Source organism: Emydura macquarii, unplaced genomic scaffold, assembly GCF_026122565.2.
Source record: "Emydura macquarii macquarii isolate MOO-44397 ecotype Brisbane River unplaced genomic scaffold, CSIRO-AGI_Emac_v2 contig_1390, whole genome shotgun sequence".
NCBI lineage: Eukaryota > Metazoa > Chordata > Testudines > Chelidae > Emydura > Emydura macquarii.
In genome coordinates, this window is record NW_027131527.1 from 7503908 (window position 1) to 7528594 (window position 24687).

At 39.1% G+C, this 24687-nt stretch overlaps 1 protein-coding gene across 9 annotated transcripts in view; it reads right to left on the reverse strand.

The window, feature by feature from the left end:
- The window catches only part of RHOBTB1 (Rho related BTB domain containing 1), a 71986-nt gene that overhangs the window by 23908 nt on the left and 23391 nt on the right, over window positions 1-24687 (reverse strand). For 6 of the 9 annotated variants that reach the window (XM_067552560.1, XM_067552562.1, XM_067552557.1 and 3 more), the window contains exons 3-4: window positions 8384-8585; window positions 6940-7043 (exon numbers count right to left, since the gene is read on the reverse strand). The exons of 1 other annotated variant lie outside the window; for it this stretch is intronic. In XM_067552560.1, the coding sequence (XP_067408661.1) occupies window positions 6940-7043; window positions 8384-8575 (296 nt within the window). In that variant the 5' untranslated portion in view covers window positions 8576-8585. Of the gene's footprint in view, window positions 1-6939; window positions 7044-8383; window positions 8586-14817; window positions 15692-24687 lie in introns of those variants that run through there. 2 more of the 9 variants (XM_067552561.1, XM_067552566.1) reach the window with 2 other exon arrangements.

A 24687-nucleotide genomic window follows, 5' to 3' on the forward strand; every position in this document is an offset into this window, starting at 1 on the left:
CCCAAAACACAGAATGAAAAGGTGAGGAAACCAAACACAAATGGCAACCAGCGAGACAGTGAGTTTCAGCTCTTGCTGCAACAGATCATCTGACCAACTAAGAGCAAACTCCAAACTCACAATGTGGTGGGAAGCGCCTGGTAAGTAATTAGATACTGCGTGTTTAAAATTGTATTGTAATGGGATGACCTGTCCACTTTAAGCAGTAGGAGAACATAAAGCCTTGGGCTACTCAGCCCTGTTCCATGACACATCGCCTTTAAGGAAACAAGTGTTCAAGGGAGCAGCAGACAAGCTGGGGAATGAGGACAGGTGTTGGTATGGGAGCTACCTCCCGAATATGATAAAACCCAATAGGTGGGTAACTCCCAGAAAAAGAGAGAGGGCAGACAGCCTGGAGAGTGAGCATTTTCAGACTAATTTTGTTACCATTTGCAAGCAGTTGGTTTATGGATAGGGACGATATTTTTAAAAATGTCTCTCTGTAGACTAAATAGACTTTGATCAAATGTACAGGGGGAAAAGTAACAGAAAGACTCTGCAATAAATACACACACACACACCAAAAAAAAACCAAACAAGCAAGCAGTGATCCACAGGAAACAAAATGTTCATTTTTCAAGGGATGAAAAGATTAGATGTCAAACCATTTGAAGCAGCAGTATTAAGAAAGGGAAAAGAAAGTTTTAAGATGGGGTATGAAATGATAAGGAAAGTCAGCGAAATGAAGAGGAATGGGAATTCCAAGACCTGGGACTAGAACAAAGTAAAGCATAATTCTTGTAAATGGCAACAGAATAACAGATTACACAGCTAGTCATAGTAGGAAGATTGTGAGAAGGCAAAGAAAGGGGCCAGGATGTTAGAGATTAGAGGGCATAATGATCGGCTCAGGCACTAGCATCAAATGTAAGAGTGTGATTTTACACAGGTATAGGAAGGTAGTAAAAATAAAACTGGGAAAGACTTGAAAGCAAAGCAAAGAAAAATTAGATGTATTTAGTGGTTAAAAAACCCTAGTGTGACTGCATCACAGAACTAATGAAAAATCCGATTGTCTGGGGTATTGACAACAATAGCTTTATTAATTATTTAGAATAGCTGAAGCCCTGAAATTTCAAATGGTACATTGGTATCAAACAGCAATGGACAAGTGCACTCAGACTGAGCTGGATAGTTGTATCCATATATATGTCTACTGCCCTACACACCTATAAGGAAATCTAGATCCAGAATCTTGGAGTTTTGGATGTCTAGTGTGGTTCAACAGATCCAGATATCACATCTCACCAATTCAGAACTACTTATGCAGGCCAAAGTCATCTGTGGTGTCATTTCCCTGTTTTTTCCCCCTCTACTATTAACAAACACTTTTAGAATAATCCACCTTTATAAGAGTGGATAAACAAAGTGTGCATGTGTGTATTTTATGTATATAAATTTTCATTCCAGTCAAAGAAGCCCTGTACTATTACAACAGAGCCTTTCTATTATAGCTATGATATACAGACAATAAGATACACCTCATCACACTCTACTGACATTCATTTGGTACCACATCTTGCTAAAGGAGGAAGTATTGCTGATCCCTAAAAGCAATAGATTTTCTAAAAATTCACTCCTTACAGTAAGATAAGATACAAGTGTAATGTGGAGAGGACAGATAACAGTACTTCACTAGTTTGAATGGTCTGGAGTATGCAAACATGTCAGTGGACAGGTTGAGAGCCTCAAATTCTAATACATGTGATGACAAAAAAGACTTTAATGGGTGTGTGTTTGTACATACATGCACCCATACAATATTAAACACAAAGATATAATGAAAAATAAAATTAGATTTTGAAGTTTATTTGAATGTCATCACCACTGAACTTAATCTGCCTACTCTGCAACCTTCCTTGGGCCAAACTGAGCTGAAATTAAAAGAGTACAAATAAGCATGACTGTCCCAAATATTAAATACTTCTTTACATATCTCCTCTAAGACTACCTGATGAAGAACTTGAGCAGCCTATAAAACACAGCCCTCCATATTTGGGTATTTTTAGTTTTCAAAATAGATTAGTGTAGAAGGGGAAGTTTACCAATTTTGTTGGCACATCTTAACAGGATACAGTGATGCTGCACAGCATCATTTTGTGGTGACAGGACATAGCAAAAGGAAGAGAATGATGACAAGAGATTAAATGGATCTGAAAGGAGTTGATGTCCCCAGCAGCAGGCCCTTTGCCAGGCAAGCAAAAGATTATTTGCCTGCGTGCACTTACTGCTGTGAAGACACATCCTGCCAGTCCCCAATTCCCCTAAATGGCATATTTGTACCTGAATACAATGTAGCTGTAGCCATGTCAAATCTCAGGATATTAGAGAGACAAGGTGGGTGAAGTAATATCTTTTATTGGACCAACTTCTGTTGGTGAGAGAGACAAGCTTTAACAGCTCTGTGTGGCTCGAAAGCTTGTCTCTCTCTCCAAGAGAAGTTGTCTAAACTAAGTTGATATTACCTCACTCACCTTGTCTCTCACATTTATACCTGATCAGAAGGAAAATGTGTCGCTGAATCTGGTCTGAGGTGAAGGAAGAGGCCCTTAGTCAGAGCATCTGAGATACCTTGATGCAACACCCTGCATTCTGAGAAATTTTAAAAGACGTTTTAAAACATGCAGTATGTTTTTAAGCAAGGTATCAATATATGCATCCGTCTTTCTTCCCCCTGCAAGCTGAAAAGGGAGCTGGTGGCAGGGTTTCCCTCTTCCAGCTTCCTCTGGGGAGGATATGGAGCCAGAGGAAGGATGTGAGACAGAGCTTTCTTCAGAGGACGATGAAGATGAGGACACCCAGCTGAGTTACCCCCCTCTTCTCAGGGGCTGCTATTGTTTACTTACAGCTGGAAAGGCAGGGAGTACAGAAACAACTCAGCCAATATGTGACTTTGAGCATGGCTGGGATATAATAGAAGGCACTGACCAAACTAAAACACACTGAACCAACACTTTGTGAATGTGTTGGAGTGTTTATGGCAGAAACCTTGACTGAACAAAGTTGACTGCTTGGGAGTGAAAATTTGTGGGGTTTACAGCAACCGCTACCACTTCATTGTAAAAGTCCCTCAGAACTAAAGAGGTTGGCAGAAATAAGGGAAATGTTGATGATGAATCCATCTTCCAATGAATGCAGACCAACAATGCCAAGAAATGTTTCTATGGATTCAGTGTTGTTGAACTAAGTGGTAAAGGGAATCTTCATCACCGAAGAGTTGAGTAAATGTGCTCCTATGGCTGACTACATTCCAGGCCTCGGAAGACTGATGAAATCAGGTCACAGAAGAGATAATATTGTCAACATATGTTTAAAGGGGTCCTGTCAGCAGCCTTGTAATAGGCCCATTCACATATTCATAACTAAGTAGTGTGGGAAAAGCTGATTTCCCACCATATGGTTTGAACAGATTTTGTTTGGTCTAGAACTTATACTTCAGTTTCATTAAATAAATTATCATGGCTGAACTATTTTACAGACCACATATTCATATTAAAGTAAATATGTGACTGAAAACTGAAACTGAATGAACTCCTGCAGATGTGCATATGCATACACACTTTAGTGGTGTTTACATCAAATAACTGCAGGAAATTAATTGAATATTAGTTAAATATGTTTCTCTCTCACTCAAAAGAAAAAAAAATCTGGCAAACCAATCCTCCTTCCATTTTCTCTCCCAGCACTATGAGATCTTGACATTCTTATTCAGGACTAGATAAGATGCTATAGTGTTGTGAATGATGCCAAACTACAAATAGTGTAAATTACTTTCTTGTTACACCTACATAAAATGAGTTAGGTATGTTTTATGGACACTAGTACATGCTGGCAGCTTGAATTGTATCCAGTTCTCCCATTCAAGCTTCAATCTTAGCTAACAGGATAGCACTGAGACAGAATCGTTGTCATTGGATGAAAGGTGACATGGATCTGGATATCAGTGTATTGATTATATCTCAGGCCATGCTATTTTAACATTTCTTCACTGGATTTTGCATAAAATTGAACCCTTCGGGACAATATGAATGATGAGTATTCATCACCACAAACTGGAATGTACTTGAAACGAAAGAACAGAACCACTCCAAAGCTAACCCACCTATCATGAGTTCAGAAAAAATGAACATTTGGAACATCTTCCCAGCCAAGTTTTGTTTTCAGTATTTTTTTCTTAATTTCTCTGTCGGTTTCTCTTTTCTCCCTCCCAATGCCCCGTATGATTTTGATCTGTAACTAAACAACATGCAGTAGAAAACAGTCTAGGATTGATACTCAACCCCCCTTTTAAAAAAAAATATTAATTGTTCCATCTTGTTACTCATCTCAATGAAAAATGGAGAAGCAGGAAGAAATTCTACCCACGATAAATCCTATCCCTTTTCATCATATCACCTACAACATAACCTATTTATATAATATTCTGAAAACTGGATGGAGCAGTCTTTCCTAAAAAGAGGCAGATAAATTGATGACTTGCTGGCTCTTGTTATGCCACAGTTAGGACAATTAAAGGTCTTGGTTGACAGACACAGACCTCTCCATACACCAGGAGCATAATAGGATCTACTTTGCATAAAACAACAATAATTTTGAAGGGTATTTGAAGGGACATCTCATTAAACCATCTTCCAGGCAGAGAAGACTGGACACCTGTAGGTTTAGCCTTGAGCGCTCTGGCACCAGCCAGCTTTTCACTGTACTGCAAGATTTGACTTAATTATGAGAACACACTTCAAAGTACAGAAGATAATTTGAAAACAAATCCTGTAGATGTATATAAACAATAAACCCATCTGCTATTTATAAAGGCTCTTAGTTGTAAAAAATGTTTAAAAAAAACATGCTAAATATGTTAACCCTGTATTAAATCATTTTAGAACAGAATAGAATTGAAAAGGTAACTAGGGGCTGCAATTATAAAATTTTACCAATGAAATTCCATTAATAAAATGGATCTCAAATAGTTTCCTTAATATACAGCAGTTTTGCTACTACACACAAAGCATTAACAGACTTGGCAGAAGGAAAGCTATTGCAAGCATGATAGGTTTCTAAAACAGTTTCTTTCTGAGCTAAACTTTTTTTTAGCAAATCTTGCTCCCATGTGTCCCAATACTGCAAACACATGTAAGAGTCACTTTACTCATGTGACTAGTCCCACTGAATTCAAGGTACTCAAATCACTTTGAGTCAGAAGGATTAGAAGCTAAGCATGTGGTTCCCATCCTCTTAGTAAATGTTGGATCAGAGTTCAGAAGATGCCTGATTTTGTTCTACTAATCTGCTCAGTGAGAGTGTCTGTTACAGAATATCACGTTGTTACTTCAGGGAGGAAGAGTAAGTGGAAATGTAAGGTACGACCATATTTATGAAGTCAGTCTTCAGAAAGTTTTAAATATTAAAATAAAAACTGTTTACATCTGAAACCTTCAGAAACACTTGAACGAGTTTGGAAACAAACTAAGGTCAGTTTTATCTTAAATCAATAACTTTTTTTCATACATGAAACTTACTGTTAAACTGTGCACCTTATATAACCAAGACATGCTGCTATTTTAGGTCCTGATTCAGCAGAGTGCTCTGCTGAAGTGGGAGTTCAACTGTCTTTCAAAATCACCCTGCTTGTCAAAGGACAACTTCTCTGCAATATAAAGAACTTGATACTTCACAACTCTTTATAAAACACTCCTCTAAGATGGCACTGAATATAAAGAAGGATTTACACATATTAAAGTATAAACCTGCATATGGAACTTTACAATGTGAAAATGTCAATGGATGTGACCATCACTGGATTCAGCTGATAGACCATCTTGCTATGGCAATCTTTAGAGAGACACAGAGACCCGACTAGGCTAACTCCGTCAAAGTTACTCATTTTATCTGGCACTGACTCAAACAACTCTGGCTTCTCTATACATCAGGTGCACAGAGAATGGTGCCCCTAAATAGGAACTATTTACAGACATGAAGTGCAAAACTGGGGCAGATACTGTATATATGACATTTTTAACTGGAGAAAAGAAGTCTGTGAAAAAATATCAGCTAAAATAAGATAGGTGCAGATGTGACAGGGAAAAGAAAAAGGAAGTTCCAAAAGGAAAAGAAATATTGATATTTTGTGCAAGAAATGAGGTCTTGTGTGTGTGTGTCAATCGTAAAAAATAGTTTATGACATCCAATTTTAGTTATATATGCCTGCATTTCAGGTAGCTGATTCACATTATGATATATTGAATTTCCTGCTGCTTGGTAGTGCTTCTGCTTGCACTGATAAAGAGCCAGATCCAACTCCCTCTGAATTATATCTGGTCAATGAGAACTCTGAGTAGACTTTGGTGTTCATGTAGTAGAATCCTTTCCTTTTGTTTTAATTAAGAAAACAGGAAAAGAGTGTCCTATCATTTACTGCATTAGGATTTAGATCAAGTCCTAAGGGAATGACCCACCCAACTCAGCAGGACACCCTCTTATTACAGTTGTTTATGTATATTCCGCAGCACAGGAGATTATGTTTTCCCAGCACACCTGTTTGTTAGTTCACTAATAAATTAATTGATTACACTTCATGATATTTACTCAAGCAAGGAACACTCGTATTCATTTTCATAAAACCACAGCCTAATTTTTGTGAACACTCTTTATAGTCAGAAACATTTTAGTGGGCAGGGCTTACCCCTTTTTTCAAGTAAATGTACAGTAATAAAACTGTACTGCTTTTTAAATATGTATATCTTTTTAATCCTCACAGTAGATATCCTCCTTGTAATAGGCAGGAATCTGAATACCCTTGATTGTTTTAAGGCCTCATGTTTCAAAATTCAGAGCCACAAATTTCTCTCTGCTAAATATTACTGCACCTATAATTTAAAAGTGAGACTTGGATAATTTTACCTTCCATAAGCAAAACGTCTGTCTTTGTGATGGTCACCAAAGGTATCCCAGAGTCTGAGAGAAACGCTCACTTCATCAACAACATCCCGGGAGCGTTCAAGGACCTGAAACAGAATAGAGATTATATTTTCCTCCCTCAATTAAAAAGCTCATTGCAGATACAATTGCTACTCTCCTTGTAAAAAAAAATATTATGCATGCTACACCAAAGTAGCACAGTGTTGAATTCTATAATATGAAAGTACAATATGAATATATTAAATATGTTCTTGTCACAAAATATTTTGGAATGTAATTGTGAGGCTTAGAAAGAAAGTGAATGCCTTGCATGTTAAACAGTAGCTGCCTTAGCATCCTTATACATACATTTTATTTTTGATTTTCCCATTACCACATCTTGACCATTGAAGAGCTTATCAATAACAATACAAACTTATTATGTGCAGTACTGTAGGGCGCGCAATACCATTGTGATGCGATGCCAGCTTAGCATGGCGAGGCCAGGCCCTAAAAGTAATAGCAGGCTTGTAAGCAAGAGTTAGGCCTCTCAAGAGCTGGGTTTAAAACTACCCTCTGGAAAGCCCCTAAGGGATAAGAGGAACTGTCTCCGGCCTGAAAATACCCTTGAGACTAGCATAGAAGCCAGCTGACTGTAGGGTGAGCAGGAAATTAGCAGCTTCAGCAATAAAACCAGCAATTTTAGTGAGAAACAACTAACATCACTCTATTGCAAAATGGCTCTTAGCTAACACCAATAGACTAATAAAAAACAAGTACTAAGGCCCAAGCCCTATGTGGATTGAGGTATATGTCATCTATTGCTGAGTGAAGCTTACTGCGAGGCTTAAGGGAAGAAGGGTATATTAGGGACCCCCTGGGCACCACCCTGTCAAGACTCTCCGTGGATCCATCAAGGTGCTAGTGGATGCCCCGGGCAAGTTGGTTCCCTGGTTGCCACTCACTTCATAGGGCGAAGAATGGGTCTCCTCACCCTCGTATTGGTAAGCACCTTCTTTCCTGCATGAATAGATCGGGGCGTAACTGTAAGACCCCCTCTGGTCTGCTTCCTTAACACTAATGGGCCCCCAGGTAATTATCACAGTAAGCGTCTTCCTGGTGGGCGTGCTCTTTGCTCTTTTAATTGCTAAGTGCTGCTGCTGCTGCTCAAATAACACCAACAATTGTGGACACTTCCCTCTGGTCTAAGATGGACTGCCCCATCCTTCTCATGGCAAGTGCTCTCTTTGGACTCTTAGTAACAATAGTGCTTTGGCTTTTATGCAAAACTTGTAAAGATTTGTAACTTTTATATTCAACCCTAAATAAATCTTTGCTTGGGTACTGCATCGTCCGGTTGTTTCTCTTCGCTACCGAGATTCCAAAATACGAACTCTCCGCCCCAGCAGAGCACAAGTACATATATAATAAACTTGAAAATCCCTACCTCTTGGCAGACACGGTACTGATCAATTGCCCAAACGGTCGGTACGTGAGTTGCCAGCAGCTGATACTGTGTCAAAGTGGTATTGCATGCCCTTGCGCAAATTAAGCGAGTCTTCCCCACTGCATTATCGCCAACCACCACACACTTTATGGTTTCAACGTTGGGTCTTTCGTAGTCCATGTCAGTGTCCATTTATCAAAAACTGCAACAAGACAGTTACACTTGTTTTCTAATACCACAGAAGTTGTGTTATTTACAATTAGATCCTTCCAGTTGCTAAAGACAAGGATGAAGTCTCAAGACAAAGTCATGCAAGTCATACTGAAGTTGATGAATAGTTCTTTTATATACCACATACAGTTTCTGAAACCCAGGATTGTTATTTTGACCCTGAATGGCTTATTCCAGTTAGCATGTTATTGTCTCCTTGGTTTTCTGTAAACACAAACCTGCTTGCTGAATCTTGATGAAGCTAGGTCTCCAAGCAGAGATTTACATCTCACTAACTACTTTTTATGTTGAGAAGCAGAGGAGACTTGACATCAGTGGGTTTGACCTTAGGGATTCTGGCATAAACCTGGTTTTGTATGACAGGATTTGTCTTACATTTCGTCCTTTCAAGTTTTGGATTATGAGAGTCAGCCTAAAAAAACAAGTTCTAACTATATTCTTAAGTACAGAAAGCATGGTGAATCACGCAGATTATATATATATATACACACACACACACAAGTAAGATATTTGCACATTTTTAGTTGTAATTTATATTGTGTAAGATGACACAAGAGCTCTGACTTTCTGCAACCCATAACTTATATTGATTCAACTCAGCTATTACCATATCCTGCATATCACATACCCGCTCTGTTTTTAAGATAAATTTGTATAGTCAACAATTTTTCTTTTATTAAAGTAAACTACAAAAAACATTTTATAAAATATCTGTAAACCAGATTAAAGTCTAAATTAATACTAAGCAGTCTAACTAAAACTTGCACATACAAATGTTTTCTCATTAGCAAAATCTGTTTGTAAGATATTGGAATTGTTTTGCTAAAAAGCAGAAATATGATTTGTTTTTTAAAAACATTGTCCTTGTGGAAAGTTGAAACTGAACAGATTTCCTTAATAAACATTTGTATGTATGTTAAACTGGTAAGTGGGTGGGACTGTGCGGGGGCAGAAAAGGAGTTTTTTATTTTGTTAAATGTAGTCCAATAAGTCCCTTGGAAAATCTGCCATTTTCCCCCCCCCGAGAGAAATGAAGGATCATAGTTCAGACTATCTGATTTTTCTCTCCTAATCTCTAGTTATCTTTTTACTGACACAGTCTCTGCTGCAGAATATCAATAAAGAAGGAGAATAAGAGAAAATACAAGGCACAACCATATTTAGTAGGGGTTGCCTAACAGATTTAAAACAAAACCAAACCAAACCGAAGACCTACACACAGATTTCACTAATTGCCAAAATACAGCTTATCTTTTATAGTGATTATTTTTTTCCTAAAAGAAAGCATTTAAAATTAAGGAACAGATATAATTAAGATAATGATTCTGCTTTACCATGTTATTTTAAATCATAGCTCATTCATCCAACATAACTAAAAAAATACACAGTAAATCATCATGCTAATTTAAAAAAATCAATGCTACTTTGCAGTTCATTCTTTTCTGTCTGAAATCCATTATTTTCTACGACTCTTAATAAATATCTTTTTAGTAACTATTGGACTGTGACTAATTTTATTTGTGCTTTTTCATTACTTCAGTTGATATGGCCTACAGAAACAAAAGTCAGAGCTGGGACTAATTATCCAGCCAATTAATATTTTTGATGTGCACTGTGGAGGCAGAACTTAAATAATGGTAAAGGTATATTTTTATCCATATTGTGTGTGTGTGTTTGGGGGGGGGGGGGGGGAATAAAAGGGTCTTCTGCAGTACAGACATTTATTACCAGACCAGAGGGAGGCTGTATCATTCTTCTGTCACCTTGATCTATTGATGTAGCTATTACACACTTTGGAAGACATTTAGTATAGGATAGCTTGTCAAAATATTTTCATATTGCACTACCATATAGATGGTTTTCTCATAGTGAGGACCCAAGTTAGACCCCAATCCCACACCTGAATGTGCACAGGCAAAGGGGGCTCTACGTGGGTACAGGAATCTGTCTGCAAGGTCAGCTGGAAGACTGGGCCTTTAAGTCTAATAAGTTGAATGGGGCAGGGAACATGCCTTCCTTGGCACAAAGCACAGTGGGGTCTCTCGGCACAACTTTAACATAAACAACAAGTTTCCAGGGAATGAAAGAAAATGACACAGCACATGCATAATTTGTACATTACAGAAAATGAAGCCATCAGAGTAAGTCCTAACTCAGAGTAAGTCCTAATGTGACCTGAATCCTAACCTACATTCTATCTCCACAAGCAACAGGAAAGCAACCCATTTTAGGCAGAGTGACAGAGACTTCTGGCTAGCTAGCCACTTGTAACCCAAGTTAAAACTGCAAGCCATATTATCCATCTGTTGCCCCACATACTTGAAAGAGTGCTTGCTTATTGGCTGTGTGAGCAAATCCCACGCAAGACTCTGATCCTGTGGGTGAAGCCCTGAGCTAATGGGGCTCTGCCAGTTGCTGGAGGGTCTGCTCAAATGGATCTAAATGTAGGATCAAGGCCACAGTGAATAGCAGTTTCCCCAGCTTCCCCATTCTCCAGATACAGGGCTTAACTGCAAAAGAACCAATGGTTACCACCTTGTTATCTACCCAAAGTTATAAACCATAAGCCATTTTTCTTGGAATTGTATCACAGCTTCAAAGACAGACCTAGGGCACTGAATGAGTTGAGAAAAAGCAAGCTAAAAAAGGTGCAGTATATGATTTACTTGGAAACCTTTATAAAAAGCTTTTATTGCAGGTCTCAGTATAAGTAGTAACTCCTGATATCACAAGAAGTATTAAATTACTTCATATTTTATTCATGCATGGAGGAGGCATCAGAGATGAAATGCAGACATTTTTAAAGTGCTGGAAAGGAAACTGAAGGAGTGCAGCTAGCCAGTGAATCTGATTGATTAAAACTATCAAATATAGGGGTCTGTGCTAAAACAATGTTTTTCGAACTGAACATTCTACCTAAAATGCTGTTATTTGGATCAGTTTTACTTTTACATAAGTTGATAAAAAAATAATGTAAATGATTTTAAATGATGGTTTGGTGAGAATAAGCTAGAGCCTGTCACAAGATCGATGTTAAGTAAAAAAGAGCCTATGATGCTAAAAAATAAACAAAAATAATTACAAAGTAGGTTTAAAATGAATAAGCAAGTCTAGATAAAAAAATAATAAGCCTATAAAGCATAAGAGAAATCAATGTAATCATCTGAGAATCCTAGAAAGGAATAAATGGGAAGAACCAAAATTAAATTTTAAAAACTACTTTTTATTTTCTGATATTTTTACTACCTTAATTAAAACAAAGTTATCAGAGATTGGTCCCAGAAAGCCTGAATTCAATGTAGTAGGTCAATAGGAGTCTAGTGAAGATATTTTTAACCTGAATCAATACTATACGAAACTGAGATTAAAATAACTAGGAAAGGTTTGCAGCTCTTTTAAATCCACTCCAGACTGCTCTAAAGATGTATGAAGAAATGCAGGGCATCTATAATGGCTGTTCTCTAGATTTTAAAAAGGAATTTTTAAAAGGTTTCTAATTACTGGAAAGCAGGGTGGATTGATTTAAATCAAGGCGATTTAAATCACCAAGAGAAAATCTTTGATTTAAATCAAGTTTCCCACTGATATTTCTTCATATATTTCTTTAACAATGGTGCAAATCTGATCACTAAAACATGTTAATTTACAACTCAATACAGCATTTTACAACATCTAGGAGGGTATACTTTGTGTAATTTTTTAGATAACTTGATTTTTTATTAATTTAGGAAATAGTACATACAATATTAATTACCTTGTCAAGCTGCAGATGCAGCAGCAGTACATTAGGAATGGTAAGAACTAAATCACACACACAAACACAATAGCATTTATATTTTATTAAACTAAATCTTAAATGTTACATATATGTTTCACATTTGCAATTGCAGCAGTCTCCTGAGTTGCCAGCTGACGGCTATCCTTAAACTCGATTTTTTTTTTCTCAAATTTTAACTCCTCTAACACTAAACGTACGCTGTCCTTAAAACTTCTACAACTAGCTCTCATTTTTCCCACTCCCACTGTCATTTTTATTCATAGACAAACAGAAATACGAGTTTTCCTGCTTTTTCAACTCCCAGTCGATTTCTTAGCTTTGAGTGAATAATACCAAATGATGAAAATATTGTCTTTGTGCCTGCAGAGGAAGCTACTGTTGTGAAAAGTTGGCTTAGTAACTGAAGGAACTCTGTTTCAAGGTGCTTGGCTAATGATTTCCACCAATTCAGGGGAGTGACTTTGTTCAAAACATCATCAGTAAACATGTACTGTTTAAATGGTTCCACTCCAGCCCTGAAATTTATTATGACTGGCATAACTGAGGAGTGATTTTGAGATGCCCATGTCATGGCAGCATCATCTACTTCAGAAGTTAGGCATCTACCTTTATATCTGGGATCGTGAATGTTCGCAAGAAAATGAGGTGGAGTTAGTGCTTGATCCATTCGCTTCTTCACTGCCTGCAGTTTAACTTTCTGGTGAGGTATTTCTTTCTTTAATGTCTCTTGAAGTGCCTTCCAAATTTTGACAGCATCAGCAAGGCAGCAACAGTTTCTCCAAAGTTTGTTTATGGATATAGGCTTCAGTATACTGAACATATGCTCTACATTCCTTTTTAATCCAATGTCGGATACTTTGGATGAGATACTTCCTTCTATTGTATCACGGTTTTCTTCACAAAGTTTTATGAGAATTGGCTAGTTCTTAATAAATTGTTCAAAACAATCAAACACAGAATTCCATTGAACATCTTGAGGGAGAATTAGTTTGGATCCTCCTGCTCTCTTCAGTGAAGCTGAAGCAAAATGGTGGTTACGGAAGTATTTTGCAACTTCAACATTTTCTTTTATTCCTGGAGAAGACGTACTTAAGTCTTTGGCTAAAAGATGCATTAAATGGGCTCTGCAGCCATATGTTATTAAGAAGCATCCTTCTGTTTCTTCTTCTAAGCATCTTCTCATCTTTGCCATGTTTGCAGCATTGTCTGTGAAAAAACTGCATGTGACAGTTGAATTTTTGTTCACAATTTATTACAGCTTTCACTGCCACTTCTTTTAAATATTCTGCTGTGTGGGCCTTTCCTGAGGTATCTATTGTTTCTGAAAGATATATACCCCATCTTCTGTTGTCACACAGGCATATATTCCTGGATCGCTGTGTACATTGCTCCACCCATCAAGGCTTAAACTGGCAAATTTCCCCTCTATTTGTTGTACACTATTCAAGTTCCTTCTCAAACACTGTATCTAGCAACCTTCCACCAATGTCTGCTCTACCAGGTGGAGTGTAGCCTGGTCGTAAGGACTCAACCATGTCAATGAAGTGTTTATTATTAACAATGCAAAAAGGAGAATTTGTGGCATAAATGAACCAAGCAATCTTTTCATCTAGGATGTCTTGTTGGTATTTGCTGGTCCTTACCACAAACCCATCCATGGTGGTGGTTTTACTGGATGATTGAAATCTTTTGCTTGCTACTGATACTTTGTTGTCTGAAATACGTTTAGTTGCAGCACTGCTGCTAAAAGTACCAACGGATGACTCTGAAGTTGTTGCAGATAGACAGTCACAGTGAAAGTCTCTTATGCTTAAATGGAATCCTGAAACAAAATTCAAAAATGATTTTGAATAGTTGTTCTTCTCAGTTCTTCTCACTCTATTATTCAGTTAATCATTTACATTTTTTTTTTTAGCAAGGATGCAGATCTGATTCCAAATTACCAAAAAGGCTAAGACTGCACTTAGAGTGCACTTAATTTTGGAGTAAGCCCCATAGAACTCACTGGCACTTCTGTTTTTTGAGAAAACAAGTATATGATGGGGTTCTCTTTGGAAAGCTGAGTTATGCTGAAGTAAAACAGGGAACAGACTTATGGCATCACCATTATGGTCTGTGGCCATCATGTTGCAAAATAAGGGGCATGTATTATGTAATATAAAATAAGAAAATGACACCCAGTGGCAACTGGCAACTCTAGATTTCTTACTGCAGCTTTCTGTACTGTATGCTTGGGTAATAGATTCTAAACCTAGTTACCTAACTAAACAAGCAATAAGGATTAGCTAAGTTAAACTTTTTTTCTATTAATATCCAACATAGCATACAGCTTGGGAATTTATTTGTTAAATCACACTTATACTAAAAGGCATAAAGAAAGTCTTGAAAAATGCTGCAATGCAAAGTGAATTATTTAGTTACTAACCAGCTGATCCACGTTGTTCTTCAGATATATCCACATCTTCATCCACATCATTTTCTCCCAATAAGCAGTTTTCATTATGATGTTTCATTCTTGCAACTAGGCCCTGCATCTCCTTCTTGCACTGCTTACACTTGACACGTTTTCCTTTTTTAACCAGGGAAGGAATTTCTTCAAAATGTTCCCAGAAAAAGTCTCTCTTATGCCCAGAAGCCATGACAGTTTTTCTGTGGCAAAAGTGTGGGGGGATATAGGAAGCTGTGTGTGTACTGAATAATGTCTTCCCTTTTTCTTTCCAGCCCACTCCACCGTTCCTTTCTACTCTGCCTACTGTGTGTCTGTCTTTAAGACAGTATCTTAACAAACTCCTCTACCTTGCTTGGCTTAGCTCCACCACTACATAAGCACAGAATAATCCTATCCAACCTGTGTCTTTCTTTACACCTGTGACTTTAGTCTGCTGAGAAACAGAAACTGAAACAGAAACTGAAAGCCCAGAACTTTCAAGAAGCAAAAGCTGGTAGTTAGGCTGGACAGATTAGAGCCATTAATTCATTTTTACGAGACTGTAAGTGTAGGTTTAGCATGTAGGTTTAGCATAATCACAGCAACAGTCTGTTTCAGCTAAGATTGTCACTAGTTTAAACTTCAGATAAATTTGTTATATTATGGTACATTAAATTATGCAAACTACTGATATGCTAAACAGAGAAAACAAAACAGTAAAGTACCTAGATTTAAGTGTGGAAAGATTGGTAGTATCTGGGAATATAAAATGCAGGTAGGAAAAATAGTTAGGGTGAGATGAGAAAGCAAATAACACGTCAGAAAGCGGCATGTAAAAAAATTCCAGGACCAAGAAAAAAACCATACTTCAATGCTATCTAGAAAGAAAACAAACACCACAAAAGTTGTTGAAACATGCCCAGTGGCAATGACAAAGGACTTGGCAGAAAAACTAGGGTAAAGTGTAACTGTGATCAAACAAGTAGCATTTAAAATTTTACCAGGATACAGTATAAAACAGGATAAAGATAGCTCTTTGAGAAGGAGGTAATTTAGGATTCAGCAGGTTAGTACATTTCTGAGGACAGTGACTTAGACTGATATGAATGATGAAAATTTTGGGAAGTATCTTAGATACATACCACTTTGGATGTTTTTATTTTCAAATCATCATGATCTGGGATTATTGGAAGACCAAGTTCCTAGATAAATCTATTTGATTTGTAGGAATGAAGTACTGCACGTCAAGCAGGTAGTTTCCAGTAAAGTGTAAGGTTGTAACTCCAGCTCATGGGCTGCTATTGCTTATGCCTACATTTTTCTTTCTCTTCTGTTATCTCCATTTGCTGATAGTCTTCCTTACTTTTTCTCATTTCTGGGTGAGTATCCTTTATTATCATAGAAAACAGAGCTGTTGTTACAACATACAGATTCCTTCAGCCAAATGGCCTTAATAATAATACAACTTTGCATTTCTAAAACACTTTTATCCAAAAGCCTGTTAAAGAAATGTTAGTTTAAAATATAGTCTATCAAAAAAATAAAAATTAAGCACTTCCAGGTCCTACCCATGAACCCACCTACCTACAGTCGTGATTTTACAATAGGAATTTCTTCTTTTTAAAATTATTCTCTCCTGTCACTGGGTGAAAGACTGACACAAAAAACAGAAATGTACTAAGGTCCTGATCCGGCGGGAAGATTGCTGGATCAAGCCCTCGAGCTGAAGGTTGCAATTAAGGATTGGAGAGCCTCAGATGCTCATCAAAGAAAACCCCGCCTTCCTCTCGCTCAATGTTGATCTGTCAATAGGTCCAACCCTGACAATTTTGGACAAGGGGGACAGGGAGACCCTCCAACAAACAGATCCTCCATTACTAAAACTAATGCTGGGATTTTCAAAGGAATCTAATGGAGAGCAGCACCCAAATCCATGCAATTCAATGGGAACTGGGTGTGTCACCCCTCAGACTCCTTTGAAAATCCCAGCATAGAAAAACAAACAAACAAAACCTTACTGAGGAGACCTTGAAGAGCACTCAGTAAGTAACAGACTCCAGGAAATATGTGAAGCAGCTGCATTTGTGGTTTCTCCCCCAGCAAGGTTGTACAATCTATTTTAAGGGTGTACTTTCCTTACCATGACTCCTTTACAGAAGCGATACATAACCAGGTACCACAAAGGGTGATTAAGAAGTGCATCAGAGTGTAGTACACACATATCCAAGATGCAAACACAGAAGATGGAGATTCAGAAGTAATGCAAAAGCAAAGTGCCACATTCTACAGGAACTGAACTCATTGCATAAGATTGCAACCTGTGGGATACCAGAAGGCTGTCACAAGCCAAAGCAGATATGCAATAGAGCCAAGGGAGCAAAAGAATTGTTTTCACTTGAAATATAAAACAAGCCCTTCGTTGTTTTAGAAGCTAAATGGATTTATAGGCATATGTGAGAGACCAATTGCAGTCTGATAGAGTTTAGTTAATGAAGTCAGAACCATGCCAAATAAATTGGTGAAAGAAACTACAGCAGGGTAACAAGTACCTGACAGATTGCAGCAGCTGATGAAAGACTGTCACAAAATCTTTTCATAAGGTCTAACTCAGACCAGGAAAATTATCAAATGGCAGAGGACAAAGGGGGAAGTAGTAGCAAATTTATATGGTTAGCATCAATGAATCAGTCCATACCAGAGACAGACAACAATGGATCAGTGTAATGAGCATTAGACAAGATAAGGGAAACAGGATGTGGGACAAACAGAAATATTGGGGCGGATCCTAAGCTGGTGTAAATTGGCATAGCTCCACTAACTTATGCCAATTTACACTAAAGGATCAGACCCCCCTGTATTGAAGATGTTAAGTTAGGGCATTGGGAAGAAACTATTAATAATGGAATAGTTTATCCACTATCAAGTCCATCTAATTGACTCCTGTTAATACAACAGAGGACAGCAGTATGTGTGGAGTTTCTGAAGATCCTCAGCAGATTTTGAGCAAAATTCAGTTTTCAAATGCTAACATACATCTCTCATTTATATCAGTGGGAGCTGTTCACGTACTTCTCCAACAGCAGAAACTGGGTTCCTTTTTCAGTTGTTTTGCAGTGAAGGCTCAGGACTGGTCTCCCTAGTTAAGTGGATTTTAGGGGAATAAGGACCACAGATCACCACCAATATTCGCTAAGTGTGGAGGAGAATGCTAGGGAGGAGAGTACCAAAATGGTGCAGTCCCTGGACTCTGCTTGGGCCACCTTCATTCACATCATTCTTTGGCAAACAGGAGTTTGATTATTATTAGAAACCACCCTTCAAGGCCACTTCAGTTGCTGAAAGAGAGAAGCTTTCATATGCCCTTTCCCTCTTCTTCTCTCCTCCTCCCCATTTAAAAGAAGGGGCAAAGACTTAACATGCCGTGAACACCTTAAGAGCAGGTGCAAACACCTAAAGAAGAAAAGGTTTCTTCATGTTCAGTTCTTAATGATTTAGGCAACTTCTTAGTCAAATTATCAATAGAGTCCATATGCACCACAATCCCTTTAGGCTTTCAAAAACATGAACAGCAGCATGTTGGTTGTCAACAGTCTCTAAGATTGTTGATCTACTGGGACTCTAGATCTGGGTGCTTTCTGCATTGAGCGTTATACACTTCGTCCATATGTTGAACCCTTACTTATACCAATGACAACTGAGGGCACAGCATCTTTTGGCCATTATGTTGGAGGATACCCCCAGAAGGGGTGTGGTCTGGCTAAAAGTCAGTGGTCTTAGCAAAACATGACATTCTTCCCATGTTACAGTACGAAACAGATTGACCCGAAGCCCAAATATTGATCATAAATTACTGCCAATCTTAGCAAAAGTAATTTATTCTCTTGCGCCTCCTCAGAAGAGCCGCCCGCAATAAGCTGTCGTTGCCTATATTTTTAAAATATACATAGACAGGCATCTTTCAGCTAAATTCAAGATCCAAATGCCAAAATCCAGCATTCAAGACATCCTGTGCATTTCAGACAGCTTCTGTAAGACGCTGGGGCCAGAAACCCAAGAGTGGATTATTCTGACCAATTAAAGCACTACTTTGAGCTATGATACATATTGATAACTTTCATTATGCTGCAATTGTCTCAACCTAATAACCAAACTGTACAGGAAATGAAGAGTATTCATTTGCTTTAACTGTTTCAGAACATCACGTGTGAGAAACAAAGAGAATGGAAATGGCTTGTATAAAAGGTAATAATATATGTTCTACTGCCATTGGGAAAGACTGTAACTCACGCTACACCTCCTTACTCCCCTTCATGGGCTACCTTTATGGTGGGTCACAGCACAGAGTACCCTCTGGGGCCACTACTCCTTCTTGTGTGCGGGTGATTGGACAGAATCAGAGCCTCGGTGCCACCCTCTCCCAAATATATCAGCCAGTGCCACTGAGCCTGTGGGGAGAGGGAAGTATTCTACCAGGTACAAGACTAACAGAGATTGCTCTTCCCCAGCCCAGAGCAAGGGCTGAGTCACAGGTTCCTGGTCTGCTCTTGGGACCACAGAGCAGGGACATAGCCAGAAGTGATATTTTGGCAGGGCCTGTGGCTGACATGGGTGGGCTGGCCAAAAAAAACAAGCGCTTCCCAAACTTCCAGCTTCTGGTCACATGAAGCCACAGGAAGCCATCGATGGCTTCCCGAACTTGGCTGGTGGCTTCCCGAACTTCCACTGGAAGCAGGAAGTTCCAGAAGCCACTGGCTGATTCTCAGTTGCAAGGTAGCTTAAGCGGAGCTTGGGTGGGCCTGCTTTCAAAGTGGGTGAGCCATGGCCCACCCAGGCCCATCTGTAGGTACACCCCGCTGCAGAACCATTAGCTGTCCCTTGCTGGGAGCAAAGCTGGAACTGAACCCATTATAATTGCAACAACTAGGATTAGGCTACGAGTACTAGAGTGATATATTAAAACAGAACTCTGTTAGTCATGCTAGTGGCCTGGCCTCTACTCATCAGTGTGACTCTATTGATTTCAATGGAATTACTCTATATTTATTCCTGTGTAAGAGGAGAATCAGGACTTCAGTCCTCACACAATGCTAAACTATTGGTATTCTGGTGAGGTAATGATTATTTTTACACGTTCCCAAAGGCACTCATTGACACGGTATCTTGTTGTACTTGGTAAGGAAGTTAATGGGGATCTTATTCAGAATGAGACAAGAAAGACAAAATATATACTTACTCCCCACCAATAAGCATCGATAATGGGGAAAATATTGACCAAATTTGCAAACAGGGCTACAAAGAGAAGACTATTGTAAAGACTCTACTGCCTTTACTGCACTTAGAGACATTGAAAAATTCTGCTTAGGCACTTGTTTTCCTTTCGAAAGGCAGACAAGAGCCCTTGTTTGTTGAATTCTAAGAGACATTTCTCATATTTTTCCTTTTATCAGTAATGTTTTGGAAAATTTTTAATTGCTATTTTATTCACTCCTATTTTTGAGTGTATAAGAGAAACATAAATAATGAGCAATGCACCTAAATGATGGCAGGAATAACCTCAATAGACCTACATAATCAGTGAAAAATTTAGCATTTTGAAGGATTAGTGATGGCTGACTTCAGGTCAATGTTGCTACCAGGTTCAGGACTATGTTGTGCGCTTTTACCCTGTGCAAATCCAGCAATGTAAGTCAGTGGAGAATTTTGTTTGTAATGTCTAGTGCCACACTTCTTCCTTTTTGCCAAAGAAACCAAAACAAAATGAGAAAGATTTATTGCAACCCTCACCCCCTCCACCATTAAAAAAACCAGACTAAATCAAACCAAACCCAAGGCTGTTTCTTATCACCTGGAGGAATCAATCCTGCTATCCTCATGAAAAGGGAGGGACAGCACTAACTGGGAACCAGGGAGAGCCCAAGCTCCAACCCTGTGAATCTTCATCCAGAAACCAAGGACCCAGGTCTCGCCATGTCCTACATGCTTTGTCCCCTTCCTGCTCACACACCATGCCGCCTTAGGCAGGACTGCACATTCTGATTCCTTTTATGGAGAACCAAGAAAACAGTGGGCTTATTTATACTGATCTGACTAGCACTAATTTCCATGATTTCTTGATGTGAGCTTTCAGTTTGTTCTTATGCACATGCAAAAAGTTGCAGTGGCTGCTCATCCTCTCCTCTTCCCCACTAATTAGTCATGCTCAGGAATGAATGACTGTAGAGCCCCAGGCATCCTTTGCACTGTGGTCCTTGCACAGGCTTTGGGCAGGTTGGGTGGAGATAGGAGCAAGGGGAAAGTTCAAATAACACACAGTTAGTTGCTCCTCTGCTTCTGCTATTTTCAGGGTTTCTCTGCCCTCTTGCTTCCTTTAGCATCTTACATATTTTCTCAGCAAACAAATTATTATTTGGAATTATAAAGTTATCAGGATTTATGGACCAAATGGCCAACATTTCTCTTTAAGTTATATACTATAATATTAGTAAACCTTGGTGTATTAACATGGCAGGAGTTTTACAAAGCTCACTATGGTAGGGCTAATTTCTCCTGAAGGTGGTATCTATTTCTTTTTATATTAGTACATTGTTATATCTCTGTAGGGCCCTCTTACAATTTAGGGAATCTATGTACAATTTATGAATTCCAGTTTAAGATCATGAATACATATATATATATAATTTTTTTAACAAACTACAAACTCAATTTTGAATGAGGAGCTTGTCTGCCTTCTCTTGTCTTTTTACCTCCATGTTTGACTGAAATTCTAAGCAGTAGTGACACACAGCTAACAAAGGACAGTTGTTGAACTTTGATGGTCCTCTGTTCACACAAGTGCCCTGGGAAAAAGAGTTGGCTACCACCCAGAAGAACCAGTCTGCCCAGGTGGGCTGGTACCTAAGCAACAGATCACTTCTGGAGGACCTTGACCACCTGATGAGGTGATCAGGGGGATCCTATGACAAAGTGGACCAGAGGTTAGAAAAGTAAGGGTCTCTCAACCACTACTGGGGAGAGGGACACACACACAAGGACCCGGGGGATAAAATTACATACAAGTTTACTTGTGCTAAGTAAAGTGCAGTTGTGGCAGATACCTTTGCAAAATCTGTAGTTGTGCTTTTTTTTTTTTTTTTTGGGGCAAAGGTTTCTATCACGAGTTATGTGCTTCAACTATCATGTGTCCCTGGAATGATAACCTGTTAACTAGAGTGCCACAAGGCTGGAGCTCTGGGAAAGGATGTGCTTAAATTCCTGGGATAAGGACCAACTCTTACTTCCATGAAGGGGTAACAGACCCAGAGGTGGGGTGGGATTCATGAAGATACATAGGCATTGAAACATTGAGTGTCATAGCATCTTTTAGGCTCCTAGAAAAATCTCAAGAAACCTGTGATCCACAAAGCCTGAGTTAGGTATCTAGGCTCCCTATACAATGAATAGGGAGAGAAAGAGCGAGATGCCTAAGCTGCCTTTTGAGGGAATGAGTTAGGCATCTGCCTCGCTCCACACAAAATGGCTGGAAGAGGAGGTGGCACCGCCACCCACCTGATAACCTTTTATCTCAAGTGGTTAGAGCACTCACCTTGGATGTGGGAAACCCAGTTTCAATTCCTCTCTGTCTGATGTGAAGAAAGAGGTGGGAGACCCCTGTTCAAATCCTAATGAACAGCTCTAACCACTGAGCTATGGGATTTTCTGATGTGGTGCTCCCTCAATCTCTCCAGTTGAAACTGTTGCACTCTTCTGTGTAAAGAAAGAGTGACTTGAGCACGGGGACTGCAGCCAGGGTCTCCCTGGTCCCCCTCTCCTTAGTATGTGCACTGAACTATAAAATCATTTCCATTCTCTCTCACTTTCCCTCTCCTTCTGGCCTACAGTGGGATCCAAACACAATACCCTGGAGCAGCAGGAGGAACTTGACCAGGGCTGGTAAAAGGACCCAGGTTGATTTTGTTCAGAAGTCTTTAAGACCACGCAGGAACTCTACTATATGATTTCACACAGTTCACAAATTAAGCATTTTTTAAAATTAGGGCTGTCACACAGTTAACACAAGCAATTAATGCAAACAAATTAACTAAATTAAAAAAATTGTAATTAATTGCAGTTTTAATCACACTGTTAAACAATAGACTACCAATTTAAATGTATTATAAATATTTTTGGATTTTTTTCTACATTTTCAAATATATTGATTTCACTTACAACAGAATATAAAGTGCTCACTTTATATTACTGTTGTAAAAAAATAGTAATTTTCAATTCACTGCATACAAGTCCTACTGTGCAATCTCTTTATCATGAAAATGCAACTTACAAAAGTATAATTTTTTTTTTTACATAACTGCACTCAAAAACACAATGTAAAACATACGAGCCTACAAGTCCACTCAGTCCTACTTCTTGTTCAGCCAATCGCTAAGACACACAAGTTTGTTTACGTTTACCGAAGATAATGCTGTCCACTTCTTATTTATGTCATCTGAAGGTGACAACAGGCATTTGCATGGCACTGTTGTAGCCAACATTGCAAAGTATCTATGTGCTATATATGGTAAACATTCATATGCCACTTCATGCTTCAATCATCATTCCAGAGGACATGCTTCCATGCTGAATTTAAATTGGTATTCAATTGTTTAACAGTGCGATTAAAACTGCAATTAATCGCAACTATTATTTTTAATCTTGTGATTAATTGCAGAGGTTTTTTTTAATTGTTTGACAGCCCTATTTAAAACAGTTAATAGGCCCATTTCTGCATCCCTGCCATGAGTGTAACTTCTGATGAATTCCAGAGGAGTAGCCGTGTTAGTCTGTTTTCAGAAAAATAATGAGTGTTCTATGGCACCTTAAAGACTAACAAATGTATTTGGGCATCAGCTTTTGTGGGCAGAAATCCACTTCGCCAGATGAAATTTCTCCTGAGGAGGTTACTGGCAATTTGCATATACAATGACTGAAGAATCAGGCATACAGGAAGTGCAGAAAAATATAAAGCAGAAACTAACCAATTCTCCTACCCTGTCTAATACCTTCCTAGCCCCCCAACCATAACTCCTACTAGTATGTTCTGTTTTACTAATCTTTATACTGATAATAGTCCATGCTTGTTTTCCAGTCCTCAAGCTATTTGACAGGATACTCTCGCAAAACCTTTGCCTAGAAAGAGTTCTGACTGAGAACACCCTGAACAAAGTAATTTCCAGCTCAGGCTGAAGGGTTGGCTTAGATTCAGCTGAATGTCCAGGAACTGCCCACAAGTGGAGGTTGAACAGAACCACTGAGAATATTTGGCATCACTTTGTAGTTCTCTCTGTGACCATAAGTAGAACTTGAAGGATATTTTTGTTTCAGAAGTAGATGTGTAAGGCAGCTCCAAAGGCACAGCTGGTGTTTTGACCAGCAAAAGCCAAGTCCGAACTCTCAGCTGGACTACCTTGCACCAGTTCAATCACGGACATTTCTTTCCTCTGGATGTTTGCGGCCATGTAGACAAACTGCAATAACGTCAACCCAACAATCAGTTTATAGTGGTAGCCCCCCGCCCCTGCCACCAGATAATCCGTGCTTTGCAAGCCCCTCACGGCAGCCTCCAGCTGTTGTCACAGCAACCCACAACAGACTCCATAGACACAGTAGGACAAAAGCACCCTTCAGCCCCCCTCGACTGCTGCTAGTGCCTGGTCAGCGAGAGCGCCTGGGCCAAGGGCGTGCAAGTAGGGGCTGCCCGCGCTTGGCGCCTTCAGGGGAGGGGAAAGCGAGCTGCGCCGCGCCCAGTCCTTGCTACTCAACGGCAGGACCGCAGCCTCCCCCAGCTCTAGTCTGGGCAGCGTCTCCGCTCCGAGCTGCCCTCGGCCGTGCCCC